The sequence below is a fragment of the Lampetra fluviatilis genome, chromosome 17 (genome assembly GCF_964198595.1).
Source record: "Lampetra fluviatilis chromosome 17, kcLamFluv1.1, whole genome shotgun sequence".
Classification (NCBI taxonomy): Eukaryota; Metazoa; Chordata; class Hyperoartia; order Petromyzontiformes; family Petromyzontidae; genus Lampetra; species Lampetra fluviatilis.
In genome coordinates, this window is record NC_136291.1 from 4,740,463 (window position 1) to 4,754,823 (window position 14,361).

General features: G+C 43.2%; 1 protein-coding gene across 2 annotated transcripts in view; it reads right to left on the reverse strand.

Annotated features, from left to right (window-relative positions):
* Positions 1–12,770, reverse strand: part of EIF2AK1 (eukaryotic translation initiation factor 2 alpha kinase 1) — a 28,938-nt gene extending 16,168 nt beyond the window's left edge. Inside the window, exons 1-6 of one of the 2 annotated variants that reach the window (XM_078864033.1) lie at positions 12,604–12,770; positions 7,987–8,157; positions 2,875–3,011; positions 1,641–1,690; positions 871–970; positions 14–94 (exon numbers count right to left, since the gene is read on the reverse strand). In XM_078864033.1, the coding sequence (XP_078720159.1) occupies positions 14–94; positions 871–970; positions 1,641–1,690; positions 2,875–3,011; positions 7,987–8,157; positions 12,604–12,715 (651 nt within the window). In that variant the 5' untranslated portion in view covers positions 12,716–12,770. Of the gene's footprint in view, positions 1–13; positions 95–870; positions 971–1,640; positions 1,691–2,387; positions 2,474–2,874; positions 3,012–7,986; positions 8,158–12,603 lie in introns of those variants that run through there. The other variant, XM_078864034.1, reaches the window with a different exon arrangement.
* Between the last annotated feature and the right edge of the window lie 1,591 nt (positions 12,771–14,361).

The window sequence follows — 14,361 nt, forward strand, 5'->3', positions numbered from 1 at the left end:
GATGAGGAATAACCTTTTTGCAAATACTTTCGCCGGATCCCTTGATGAGCACCTTTTTGACAGCGTACAGCTGTCTATCCAACTTGTTGCGCACCTAGGCCACCGCACACAAAGGTATGTTCAGCAATTAATGCAAACGCCAATTTGAGCTTGCAGTTAAATCCTTAGGTTTCGAAAAAACATTGGCAAACATTTGTGATATTCTTTGGGTCTTTCGGTAAAACCACGTAGATAGAAAAATAAAAAATATATAGCGGTTAGAGCTATATTTTTTCACCTGATGACGATTGCTTGTGCTGCGATCGAAACGTCGTGATATGTTTTTATAATTTTCTATCTACGTGGCTTTACCGAAAGACCCAAAGAATATGAATTCCTGCAGTCACGAAAGCTTTAAGTCAAAACATGTGCGACCCAAACAACACCTTCTGGCAGGACTTGAAGAAAGAACAACTGTCTAGATCATGCTACAGGCATACAAGTAGTCATACAACGCTGGCCCAGATGTGAATCATATAGGGAGTTTTATGACCATTAGTGTGTGCCTGGTAGCACAACGATGTGGGGAGTGGGGGGGTAGTGGTATCTGCACAATCTGCTCTGAATACAGCGACTGTCAGTGGATTCCCAGCCACAACTAACATTAGTAGTGAATGGTATCTGGATCGGTCATGCCCCCCACCCACGCTCCCCCCCTTCCCGATGCCCCCCTTCGCCAACTCACACAAATCAGGTGGTGAATTTGGTTAAACGTCTTGCGAGATTGATACGGCATGGGGAAGCCATCGTTACGGAGAGTCGTAAATTACTATTTCTATTAACAAATGATTATGAAACATTAATTGTGGATGGTGTGGGATCAATGCATACCTTGAAGACCTGGCCATAGCCCCCGCGACCAAGCCGGCAAACCTCTTCAAACTCGCTCAAGTAACGCGATGTGTGCGTGTGGAAAGCTTGCTCTTTCTGCCTGCAACAGTTGTCGGTCACAAGTTAAGCATGTGTGGAGTGTGTAGCACGCAGGCCCGGCACGTCCTGCCATCATCTCATGTTTATGATCCTTAGAAAGGGGAAAGATGCCATTACACCACCAAATCGATTTCATAATTTAATTTAATTATTCCACACGCTTGGAGTACCAGAGCTGTTTTGGAAAGGACATTCTTAGTGCAATGCAAATTACATTTTTATCAATTATTCAATCAACAATAATAAGCCATTCCCGATGTTGTCTGAACAAGCATGGGCTTGGAATTTTGTGCATGAATGTAATTATATTTAATGAATTGAACAATATGAATAGGAATTAAAAAGTCATATGTGTCTATATCAGCACAAATCTGCTGGGCTATTGTAAAAGCAGAACAGACAGACAGTGCGGGTGCCAATAAGCCAAATTATTAATACAAATGTTTTTGTTTTACAAAATGTTCACCTCATTTACATGAACTATATATCATAAGCACTCAAATGACTCCTCAAACAATGAGACCTGGAGCTGTTTAGGAGGAATTAGCCAAATAAACATACCAATTAGTCACTTACATCAATGCCTGATATATAAACGGTATATAATGTTTGCAAACAACAGAATTGTACAAAACATAACTAATTCATAACTAAATTCTCCCTAATAATACCTGGAGGGTAGCGCCAATGGGCGTGGACAGTCTTCAGGAAAGAGAGACAGCTGTGAAAAGACACGCGAACATTTTATTTGTAAGTAGTACTAATCACATACCTGCATTTCCCATAAATATGCTAAATTCCTCTTGACATGCAAATTATTTTGTCAAGGCGCCCTTTCCCCCCCTTCCAACCCAGCTTAAATATATGCTCCAAGCGTGGTGCTGTTTCATTCAGACGCTGTCGCCTCGACAGACCTGGTTTTCACCTGAAGACGCCTGCTTGCGTTGTGGCCGAAACGTCGTGAGAATTATTTTATCATGTTTTATTTTTATTATTTTATTACTTCCCTTCTACGTGACTTTACCGAAAGAACCAAGAAGATGAATCCCTGCAGTCACGAAAGCTTTAAATCGAAATTTTATTTGTTCACTAAGCGTCACGACACAGACATCGGGACATGTGCATATGGGCAGTCGACCAATGCCTGCGCCAATTTTGCTCAACAGTGAACACAGTCAATGGCAATATAAAAAATATACAGAGCGTAATGATATACAAGAGTCGTATATTATCACGTTATCAGTGCCATTTAATATCCAACTGTGAAACCATTCTGTTAAAAGCACGACAATCACTTAAATAAGGTGGGTTATTTAGCCTGTATAATAAACGGTGATGCAATTATAAAGACTTCACACAAAAAACAATCAAATTACTGTAAAATACATTTTATTTCACAGCCTCTACACGTCACCCACCAATCTCAATAAGCTCATTGAAACTCTGTGCACTTTTCCTCTATAAGATGCGAAGCCATCGTTTTCACAATCCAGTATTCAATCGCCTGATGAGAAAAAAGTAAGGGCATCATGAGGATTCCATGGGGTATCTACCAATGGATCACCATGTACATTTATTGCAAATGATTGTTCCCACTTAGGCCGTGCTATCAAAAAAGACTTGCAATAATGCTGTTTCTTAATGAGCATGAATACTGAAAAAAGTGCAGACGAAAGCTGTAGAGAAATGATTCCCAACCTTTCTGAACCTGCAGGCCACCCTTAACCCTCAAATAAAAATGTGGTGGACCACCACAAAAGCAACGACATATTTATCAATTACAACGACTCTTGTGATCATAGTATCTGCGAGAGTTCCATGGACTACTTCCCTCAACCGTGTGGCCCAACAGTGGTCCACGTACCACAGGTTGGGAACCACCAGTGTGGAGGATGCTAAAAGTACCTCGGTGTGCAGGTGGCTGGATCCGGAGCGCAGCAGGTCACACAAAGCCTTGCTGTACTGATTCCGCACCGTGGCAAATTCATCGCAGAAGGATGATGGAGAGACCAGCTTCAGTTGGATTAGGTGTGCACCAATGGCTGTTGGCATGCATAGGAACATAAATTAATACGTTGAAGGACCTTCACATGCCATCACATCTCGAAGAGCATGCAAAAGGCTTAACATGTGAACTAAATGCCCACAGAACTACAAATGCAACGTGATATTACTCAACAAAGAAACATGGAAATAAACACAATATTGCTTCTGTGAACAGGTGTCTTTTATACAGGTAACAAGCTGAGATTAGGAGCACTCCCTTTAAGAGTGTGCTCCTAATCTCAGCTCGTTACCTGTATAAAAGACACCTGGGAGCCAGACATCTTTCTGATTGAGAGGGGGTCAAATACTTATTTCCCTCATTAAAATGCAAATCAATTTAAAACATTTTTAACATGCGTTTTTCTGGATTTTTTGTTGTTATTCTGTCTCTCACTGTTCAAATAAACCTACCATTAAAATTACAGACTGATCATTTCTTTGTCAGTGGGCAAACGTACAAAATCAGCAGGGGATCAAATAATTTTTTCCCCCACTGTATGTGTGGTTGCAACAAGGTAGATAAATATGATGATCCACTATTGTGCAGTAACTTGAATGTGATAACCAGTACTTTCATTTTACAATGGTGGGTAACAGGCAATCAGTGTAAATCTCAGAGCAGAGGAGTTAACGTGTTCATGCTTGCATTTAAAATGTATTTATGAGCCATAGTATCCACTAAATGAAGCCAAATTATCTGTTTGTTTAAAACACAAACAAATACGACAAGTCCAGATGAAGAAATAGGTTCCGTGATAACGCTGGGGTAAGGGATTGTAATACTCTAGCTATGTCAATATAAAATGGAAATAAGCTGACCTAAGTGTAGTGATACAATGCGGCTCAAGAGTAAGGCCAGAAACAAGCCCGACTGTAAGGTTCTTGAACACACTACCGACAGGAAATATATTTACAGAAATATGCAGTACATCAATGTTAATAACTGCAAGCCACATTTTGGTCCCAAATGTAGAAAGCATGGTATTATTAACACTAGGTTTAAGCTAGATAGGTTTAAACTTTGCATCAGCATTTACATAAAATTTGTCGAGCCTGCTCAGTCTTTTAAACTAGTAACTACAATTAGTGACAATATAATAAATGTAATTAATAACATTCAGTATATTTGTACACTAACTACCTGACATTCAGGTACATTTCACTTACATGTAAAAGATGTTATACTTGATATTCTTAGGTTTTTTCGGTAAAGTCACGTAGGTAAAAACATTAAAAAGTAAAATAAAATAAAAATCACGACGTTTCGGAGGCAACACAAGCTTCCGTCTTCAGGTGGTACCGTCACAGCCACGACAGCTGTATCAAGTAAATGAGAGATTGCAGGAGTTACCACTGCGCTTATATAATGGTTGGAGAAGGTGGTGGGGCAAGGGCCGCAGACTTATTATTAATATGGTAAGGTGAGATATGAGACTAAGAATAGACTGCATAACAAAGGCTCAGCCTTTGTTATGCAGTCTGAGCCTTTGGCTGCCTTTGTTATGCAGTCTATTCTTAGTCTCAAACCTCACCTTACCATATTAATAATAAGTATGCAGCCCTTGCCCCACCACCTTCTCCAACCATTATATAAACGCAGTGGTAACTCCTGCAATCTCTCATTTACTTGATACAGCTGTCGTGGCTGTGACGGTACCACCTGAAGACGGAAGCTTGTGTTGCCTCCGAAACGTCGTGATTTTTATTTTTATTTTATTTTACTTTTTAATGTTTTTACCTACGTGACTTTACCGAAAAAACCTAAGAATATGAATCATTGCAGTCACGAAAGCTTCAAATCTAGAATGTTATACTTGGCCAAGTTGTGTACTTTCGGTTTGCTAATTTATTTGAAAACTTTGCACCTTTTATATACTCTTTACTCTTTGGTTCTACGGGTAAAGTCACGTAGGTATAAAATAAAATAAATCACGTTTCGATCGCAACACAAGCGGTCGTCCTCAGGTGGAAAAAATATAATCCACCTGTGGAACTGCTGAACCAGCGAGAGAGCTCTTACAACAAGAGGTTAGATATGTGGCGATGGGCAAGCATGCGGGGTATGAGCTTGACAGGAATTCCATCCACGGACGCAAGCACATCAGTTGTGTTAATGGCGAAGATTAGGGTGAGGGATTAGGGAGAACTACAACCGTTACCTGAAATTATTCTAATAAAAACGGCGATTACATACGAAAAAACTTTACTCAGTTTGGCAACATCCAGAACTGCGAATACTTAATTAATATTAGAAATTGGTGCATCTGGCAGAGAACAATGCACCACAATCTGACCTATGTCACAAAATTTGCAAAGCGCGACAATTCAAGGGAAAGAATCTGTGAAGATCAATCTCAATGAGATGTGCATCAATGTATTTCCGATGTCAAAATTTGCCATCAATAAGATATTGCCGCGTGGGTAGTCTAGACACAAGAATGCTTCTGCGTCATTTCACTGGACGAAAAATTGCAATCGGAAAACATAATACAGAGCCGCGAATCACGACACCATCTACAAACCGTGGATATCTGCGCCTGCATAAAACATCTATAAACTCCATATATATATAAAATAAAGAAACTCGGTAAACATTATAGGGGAATCCCATTTCACTGGCAGATACTGGAAGATAAATAATTGTTAACTATAGCAAATTATTTATATATTTACAAGACAGGCATATCAATAACATCAACAAACACCCAGTGACACAAAATTGACCCTTGTATGGCATGTTTGTAATAACAGTGAAGCTGAGGAATTGTTATGTTTACAAGCACCCTTTTGCCAGCAATTCTAATTGTGAAAATTTGAAATGTACGATTGAAATACAAACAGAAAAAAACCATTTCTGCATAGATGACTCTACTAGGACATTTTCCAGTTTTGCCATGACCTATGAGTTTTAAACCGATTCCTGGAATTAAATGCTATCAATATAACTTTAGTAAATTAAAGACTCATAATGAGTAATTCTATTCTAATCTGCGCATGGAAATATGTTCAGGAGCTAAACGCCATTGTAGAGGTTTGCTAGCAACGAGAGGGATGCACGAGAGAGTTTGTGTTTTTTTGCTATTCCTCCTTTAAAGTAGATCAGACGACAGTGGTCTAGTGCGGTCTACGGTTTGGGTTGCATGAGATGCGGTTGATGGTCAAACCAGTGTCTTCGACGAATGTCATAGCCAGGAGGTGCAATGCTTAGATCCCGAATTACATGTTTATTCTGGATCAATTTAACACGTAGGCTTTCGCGACCAATATTATTCATAATCAACGTTTTTGGGTTTAGATCGCGTTATTTATAAATGTGTCGTAACCCTCCACCACCCGACACGGCCAATCAGTAAAAAAGTGTCACGTTGACAAGAGACAAATAGTTCACTGCTTTAGCCCACCGGTGTGTTGAAGCGTGAAACCACAACATTTACAATTCTGGCGAATTGCCCGATGATGCTGGATGCAATTACCAGCGAAACGTCGTACTCAAATTGTAAATGTTGTGGTTTCACGCTTCAACACACCGGTGGGCTAAAGCAGTGAACTATTTGTCTTTTGTCAACGTGACACTTTTTTACTGATTGGCCGTGTCGGGTGGTGGAGGGTTACGACACATTTATAAATAACGCGATCTAAACCCAAAAACGTTGATTATGAATTTATTCTGGATGTTCACTTTGCTCCACTCTGCTTGCCAACATTATTCCAGATCTCGGTAAAATTGATGAGGTTTTGGTTGATGGATAGGTTATTTCCAAGAAAACGTGTAAACTCCTTTGCCGTTTGCATGTCTCTGCGCATATTCGGTGGCAAAATGTTAGCCAGAACAGGGGGCCCGAGGATTGGTGTCGGTTTCAGTGTTCCAGTTAAATGCGCATTGCTTTATTCAAGCAGTTTTGAGCATGAGCTCCCGGACCAGGCTGGCGCACAGCGACTCTGCCACTGAATCGATCAGTTAGAGTTGCCTCAAGTAATTTCTGCAAGTATCTGTAGAAGGATGATTTTTTATTTGGTCTTTTCACAGATCTGTTTAAGGCTTATGTCCGTGATCATCCTTTAATATCTTGGAGTGGGGTCATAGCACACTGGGCTACGACAGAAGAACACATCAAGGGTGGCATCTATAAGTGTTTTTTTTGGGTTAGATCGAGTCAATATGTCGTTAAACCCGCCACCACCCGACACAGCCAATGAGTAAGATTTGTCACTTAAAAAAACCATGCCAATTCGTTATGAGTACAGCACACCGGTGTGTTGGAGAGTAAACCCACAACCTTGTAAACCCACAACATTGCAAATGTGTTAACCTGAAGAGTGGCATCTGATGCACGACCGTTCAAGTAGTGGATTTGTAAGCATTTGATTGGAGTCTAATATGCGTCCAATAAAGTTATGACAGGTTTTAAGAGTATTCGCAATCTTCTCCAGGTTTGTGCTCTGTGCAGCAAGGGCTATGTCATGAACTTGCGAGATGATGTACGTGACGTGTCACTGATATATATCTTAAATAATGATAGGTATCGAGCCTTGAGCGAGGCCATTGTGTTCATTATTCTCTTGCGAGAAATGAAAAAAAATTACGTAAAATAAGTAACAAAAATATCTCTTAATAAGCCAACATTGGTAATAATATGAAGAATTATAATAATATAAATTCGAAAACATACTTCATATGCGAATTGACTTTGGTTTTTTTAAATGCCAATCTTTAGAGCATTAATGGACATGTGTTACTGCTGTAATTTTTCTAAGCAACAGGTTGAGGTCTAATCAGTTTCCTAATAATCGCACCAAGCTTCATTCTTCTGCCCTGAGACCAACTGCAGTAAAATCAACATGAGTGGCCCGTTAGCTGTGTTATGTAAATGTAAACTCAGTTAAACTAAGTGCTGCAATTCAATATGAAATGTCTTGTGTCGCTTAACCGTGTTCCACTCTTGTTAAGTCGCGACGGACGAGGCTACGTACCGTGGAAGAGCGCCTGCTTATTTATGGGATCTCGCTCATACAATGAGCATAGGTGCTCCAGCAGCGTGACCAACAGCAGCTGGTTGGACACAGAGTGGCGGAGTCCGCGTGGACTCAGGGCGCCATCCTCGACTGGCTCCGCCGGGGCCTCCGTCATCGGGCAGTCCGAATCTGCACCATGCAATACATGAGCAAGAGATGGCAAGAGGGTTATCACGGTTCCTCTGTGTAACATATGGAGGCATGCTTTTAAAATATTCAATCGCCTGTTGAAAATATACGAAGAGGGTCATTATAAATGGATCACCCTGTATTCAGAAATTAATATACGATTAATTAAAGGTGCATCTTATATTCGAGCATGTTATCGGCGACTGCGAATGAAACACGTGCTTGTAATTTAACAAAGGCATTTTTTGCAGCATACCACGTGTTACCGATACACACAGCCAAGTGCCATGCAGTGGGCGAGTTGATCATTTTCGGTCGACTGATGAGTTACCAAACTGGGTTATACTGACCCAGTGCCATGAAAAGGTTGTCCCAGACAGTTCTAGCCTTAGTTATGTAGAAAAAAAAGATATGCTCATTACGTACTCTTAAGAATTGGCGCTATTCACAGGTGGTGCAGTGGGAAGGAGGAAAGCAAGAACGTTTTTTTCTTCTTGGTTTTTTCGGTAAAGTCACGTAGAAGGGAAGTAATAAAATAATAAAAATAAAACATAATAAAATGAAACAATTCTCACGACGTTTCGGCCACAACGCAAGCAGCCGTCCTCAGGTGAAGAATGAGACACTTCAAGCTAGGAACTTACATATAAGCTGGGTTGGGGGTGGTAGAAGAGCGCCTTAACAAAAAGAATGTGCATATCAAGATGAGTTTAGCATATACATGGGAAATGCGCAGGGGGCGGGGGGGCTTCAAAGTCATACCATGCCCACGCACTATGCAGGATCAAGAGCACCAAGGGGGGGTGCAGGGATTAGCATTAACAAAGGAAAGGAATGCCAATGATATGTAGCTGCAGTAACTAAACAACACCGTAGAAAACTAAGGTATAAACTACATACAAAGACTAAAATATAAACTGCATAGCACCATCAGTATACTTACTATACTCTACAATAAGCTGAGTTACTAACGGCAAGTAATACATTACAATACTACGTCGTAAAAGTTATATAATATGCTTCCATCTAAACTTTATTCTCTTACATCAACCGAGCATATACCGTACTATATACTGCCATAGATAAACCCAACATTAAATTATATACTGTATTGCAATAAACCACATTTCAACATAACACGTTGTATAATGTTCTGGAATATTAACAAACATTCAAATTAGGATTACAATACTGATATATTTTTGGCAGTCTAATTAGTGGGAGGAAAGCAGGAATTTTGTATGATGTTCTGTAATATCTACAAAACATTCAAATTAAGATGACAATAAAATACTGATAACTCTATTGCCAGGTTAATTATGTATATCTTAATCAATTATAGTTTCTTAAGTAAAAAATAGAATGTTGCATGTAAAAAAGTAACAGGACTCCTACAGCCACTAGAGCCCGCTACATGCATCACAATGTTAAAAAAGTATTTCACGAACTGAATCGACACAGGTACAATTACTAACATCATTGGGACGAGTGTATCACAACAATAAGAGACACCACCTATTATTATGGCAGAACAAAAACCGCTCGTGGCATGCTCGGTGCACTTTATGGCACAGCATACACACACACAACAACAACCGCCATTCGCCACTAAGTGGCGGTGACGTCACCACGACGCTTGTGCCAGGCCATGTGCACCCTGAGGCCACGTGAAGTGTCGAACGCCCGCTGACAGGTCACGGGGCAGACCCAGGTGCCACGGGTCGACTGACCGAGATGACCGAGATGACTGGCTGATGCACCACCTGTGCCCCCTACTGTGCCAACTTGCTGTGCTTTAGCCACCCGGTGCTCCGCTCGTTGTTGTGAGCGTCGCTCCTCCGCCCTCCGTTGTTGTTGGAGGGCGACTGCCTCCAACTGCCCAGTAGCGTCCTTCACGAGCCTCCTCCACTGAGGCCGATCTTGACACCGCTGGTACCAGTCATCGGCAAGTCCACTCAGCTCCACGTCCTCCTGTACCACATCACTCCATCTCTTCTCTAGCCCGTGCCGCGCCCGTTTAGCCCCCTCGATCCGGCCGAACAAAAGCTGTTTAGGCATGCGGTGGCTGGGCATGCGGGCTACATGACCCAGCCAACGCAGCCTTGCCTGCCGGAGGAGCTCACTGATGGGACTTTGCCCAGATCTTTCAAGGACTTGTGAGCTCCTCACACAATCCAGCCTGGTTAAACCCAGGATGGATCGTAGGCAGGCCAGCCTAAATGTTTCCAACCGGCGAAGATGCTCCACTAGGGGGGTCCACGTTTCGCAAGCGTAGAGAAGGGAGGGAATGACCGTGGCCGAGAAGACCTGAAGCTTCGTGCGGAGCGACAGACCAGGTAGCTTCCACACAGCGTTACGCAACCGATGAAAAGATATTGCCGCTCGACTGATTCGGAGTGAGACCTCTGCTGATAAACTGGAGCCCGTCATAAGCACACTGCCCAGGTATGGGAAACTCTCCACTCTCTCCACAACTGCCCCATCACCGATTGGGAGTTGTGGGGGTGGAGTGCCCGATGGTACAAAATACCCAGGCAGGTGCTTAGTTTTGGTGGGGCTGATGGTAAGGCCCCACCTCTTAGTGGCACGCTCCAGTCTCAGCAGCAGCGTCTCCAACTCCTCTTCTGAATGAGCAGCTATTACACACACACAACACCTCACAGCACACACACCCAGCAAAGCACACGAGGAGTTGACGCCCTTTCTGCAAATCAAACCCGGATATTATTCGCAGTCAGCTTAGGTCTACCAAAGCGTAGCAACTCCACTGTAACAACGGTGAACACAATTGCCACGCAGATGCTGGTACGAATTCGATTCCTGACAACAGAGCACAGATGTGTTCAACAGATGTGTTCTGGAGATCTGTGGACGTCTGTGAAAAAAAGAGCTTCATAGCTGATCGGATATCTTCGGTCAAAATAAAAAAATAACCCGTAAAAACAAAGTTTTTCACTATAAATCCTTTATATGCGTGGCGGCTAGAGTCCTCTCGTCCTCTGGCTTGAGATGGCTGCCACCTATGGGTCAGATGATTGCCTGCCACCATTAAGCAATTGGTAATTAAATATAATTTATTTTTTCCCAAAAAGTGTAAAATTGTGGAAAAAAATTTTCACGAAAATAAATTGACACGCACAACGAGTCTGTGTGCAAAATGTCAGCTCGATTGGATCACGGGAAGTGGGTAAAAAAACGACCGAAAGATTTGCACGGTCGTAAGCGCACAAGCAAGCAAGTGAACTTAATATAAAGGATTAAAAAAGATGCTGATTCTGAGATGTCAGTCAGCGGAATGTACGGGAAGCAACTATAACCGGCATTCAGGACACATCACATAGCGTGCACGTCACAACACGCCGCACCACCACCGAGGACGCAGCATCCTGTACAGAGCACCCACACCAGGCAAAACAGAGTCATGTTTATCTTCACTGGAGGAATCCGATGAGCTATAAAGCGCTGTTGTCACAGGCGTCCACTAGGGGCGGGTCAGAACGTTACAACAACACGACCAGGAGTGCACAGGGTCAAATCACTTAAAATATATACAAATAAAACTAAACTATGTTTTACCTTACTCTTTGGTTCTTTCGGTAAAGTCACGTAGAAAGTAAATAGAGAACGACGTTTCGATTGCAGCACAAGCAACCGTCGAAAGCAACCGTGGAAACGTCGTTACTCTATTACAGTATTTTATTTCTACGTGACTTTACCGAAAAAAACAAAGAGTAATTCCTGCAGTCACGAAAGCTTCAATTTATGTTTTACCTTGCCAGGTAAAGTCCACTGAGCTATTGGCTTGTTTTTCAGAAGCGACCAGGCCACAAATGAAAGCTCAACAAAGTGGCTCGTCATGTGGAAATGTGGAGCATCACACAGGGGCCAGACCACAAGCACGCAGCACCAATCACACAGAACACACACAGCACACTCACGACACAGCACACACACAGCACACTCAGAACACAGCACACACAGAATACAGCATACTCAGAACACAGCACACACTCAGAACACAGCACACACTCAGAACACAGCACACACACAGGACACACAGCACACACAGTACACACAGCACACACCCACGACACAGCACACACAGTACACCAGACACAGCACACCCAGAACACACAAGACACACCAGACACAGCACACACACAGTACACCAGACACAGCACACACACACAGCACACACACAGCACGCACAAGACAGCACACCCACGACAAAGCACACACACAACACATCCAGGACACACCAGACACAGCACACCCACGACACAGCACACCCAGGACACACAGCACACCCACAACCAAGCAAAGACAGCGGCAAAACCAGTCCTACGAGTTGCCTACGGGGCTAGACGAACAGGCGTGGGGGATACGGGGCCCAGCACTCTCTCAACGACACAAGGGGCAGTGGTGGTTCCCCGCAGCACAACCCACCATCGAAACGTTGTATCTCCTCGCCATGGCCCGCCTTGAATTCAATGCTGGCCTTGCCTAAGACGCCGGCTAATGAGTCCGCCATGCGAGCGGCCAGTTGTGGTGACGTCATCGCGAACAGCTGTGAACCCGGCGTTGCATCATCGGCGGCGCGGTGACGTCATCGCGCAAGGGGATTTCGCCGCGGGTGTGACGTCCGCGACGCGATGTCGTCACGCCGTCACGCGCTGGGGGAGGGGGCCTGTGGTTGTGACGACGGAGTGATGACGCGGCCCACGTGTTTCGCAACGGGGTGGCTGAGAGAGGGGGATTAGGCAATAACGAAAGCCCTCGATGCTAAAATGTTGATATGGAAATGTAATCCGATCTTTATTCCATAGCTGTCAACCCCTGATCAGTGCCCTACCTTATTACAGACCAACGCAGACATTATTGATCACCCCGTGGCCTTATACATCTCAACGTTCATCATCAAAAGTCCCATTACGAGGGAGAAACACAAACAAATAGACAAAACACATTTTTGTCCGTATTCAAACGGCTGTACGCCGTATGAACTTGAAAACTCAATTACCCTGTACAAGAATACGGGCAAACCGTATGGGTTGACAGGTATGGATAAGGAAAGAACGAAAGCTCTCGATGCTAAAATGCTTATATGGAAATCTAATCCGATCTGTATTCATAGAGCACCTTTCACTCAAGGCGCTTGACGTACCACATTTCTCCAGAGTATAAGACGTGCACCCAGCCCAACTTTCGCTTCAAAATAAAGAGAGAAATTGCATCTTATGTATATGAGAATATGGTTCTACAACATTGAGAGAGAAAGAAACTACACATTTTAAATTTCAAGCATGCATTACACTATGCACCCAGTTGCTCTGTGAAAAAACTACTGGAAATATGTGGGGAAGAATTTCTTTATAGCTCATCGGATTCCTCCGGTATAAATACAAACTCTTGATTAAAATCCTGGCCACGTGTAACATTAATTGGAAAACGAGTGATATCTAAACCAATAATGGGTGCCCCCCCCCCAACCTTCCAACCCAAAACGGTACCTCGGGTACGACGAATCAGGGGAGACCTCCCCGGGCCCCGCATTTTGAGGGTGGGGGGGAAGGGCATGCTTTGACGTCACTGTATCAGATGCACAGTGGGGTTTGCCCCGGGCCCCGCACCCACCTACGGATGGCCCTATTCCTAGCTTCACCAACCCGCACTGACCAGCGTGGCAAAGTATGGTCAAAACCCCATGACCGGTCAAAACCCCATGGCATGTAGGATAATTTCGTCCAGCAGTTGACTGGTGGAGGGCACAAGTTCAGTGCGAAGTCTATCAGAACTGTTCAACTGTTCAATAAAATAACGTGCAACACAGTGCAGTATCACGAGATCAATTCCTGCCACCAGAACACAGGTGTCAATTCCCATATTGTCTCGGTGAAACGTCATGATATCACTTGATTTGCTGCAAAACCTCACTGTGTCTCAAGACTAATTTTTCGCAGTGGAGAGGGGGGAGTGGGGGGCTTGCTGTTATGTGTAACCTCAGTCGAGTAATTTGCAAGTGAAACAGGCGTGTCGTTGTTACCCCGGTAATCTTTCAGTATTGGGATGTTTGTCATTTTGTTCAGCTATTGTAGGAAACCAGAGAACCCAGAGAAAACCCATGCACAACAGAGGGAGAAGATAAAAATTCCACGCAGAAATTTGCCCGAGTCGGGAATCGCAATCAGGAACCTCTTGTTGCGG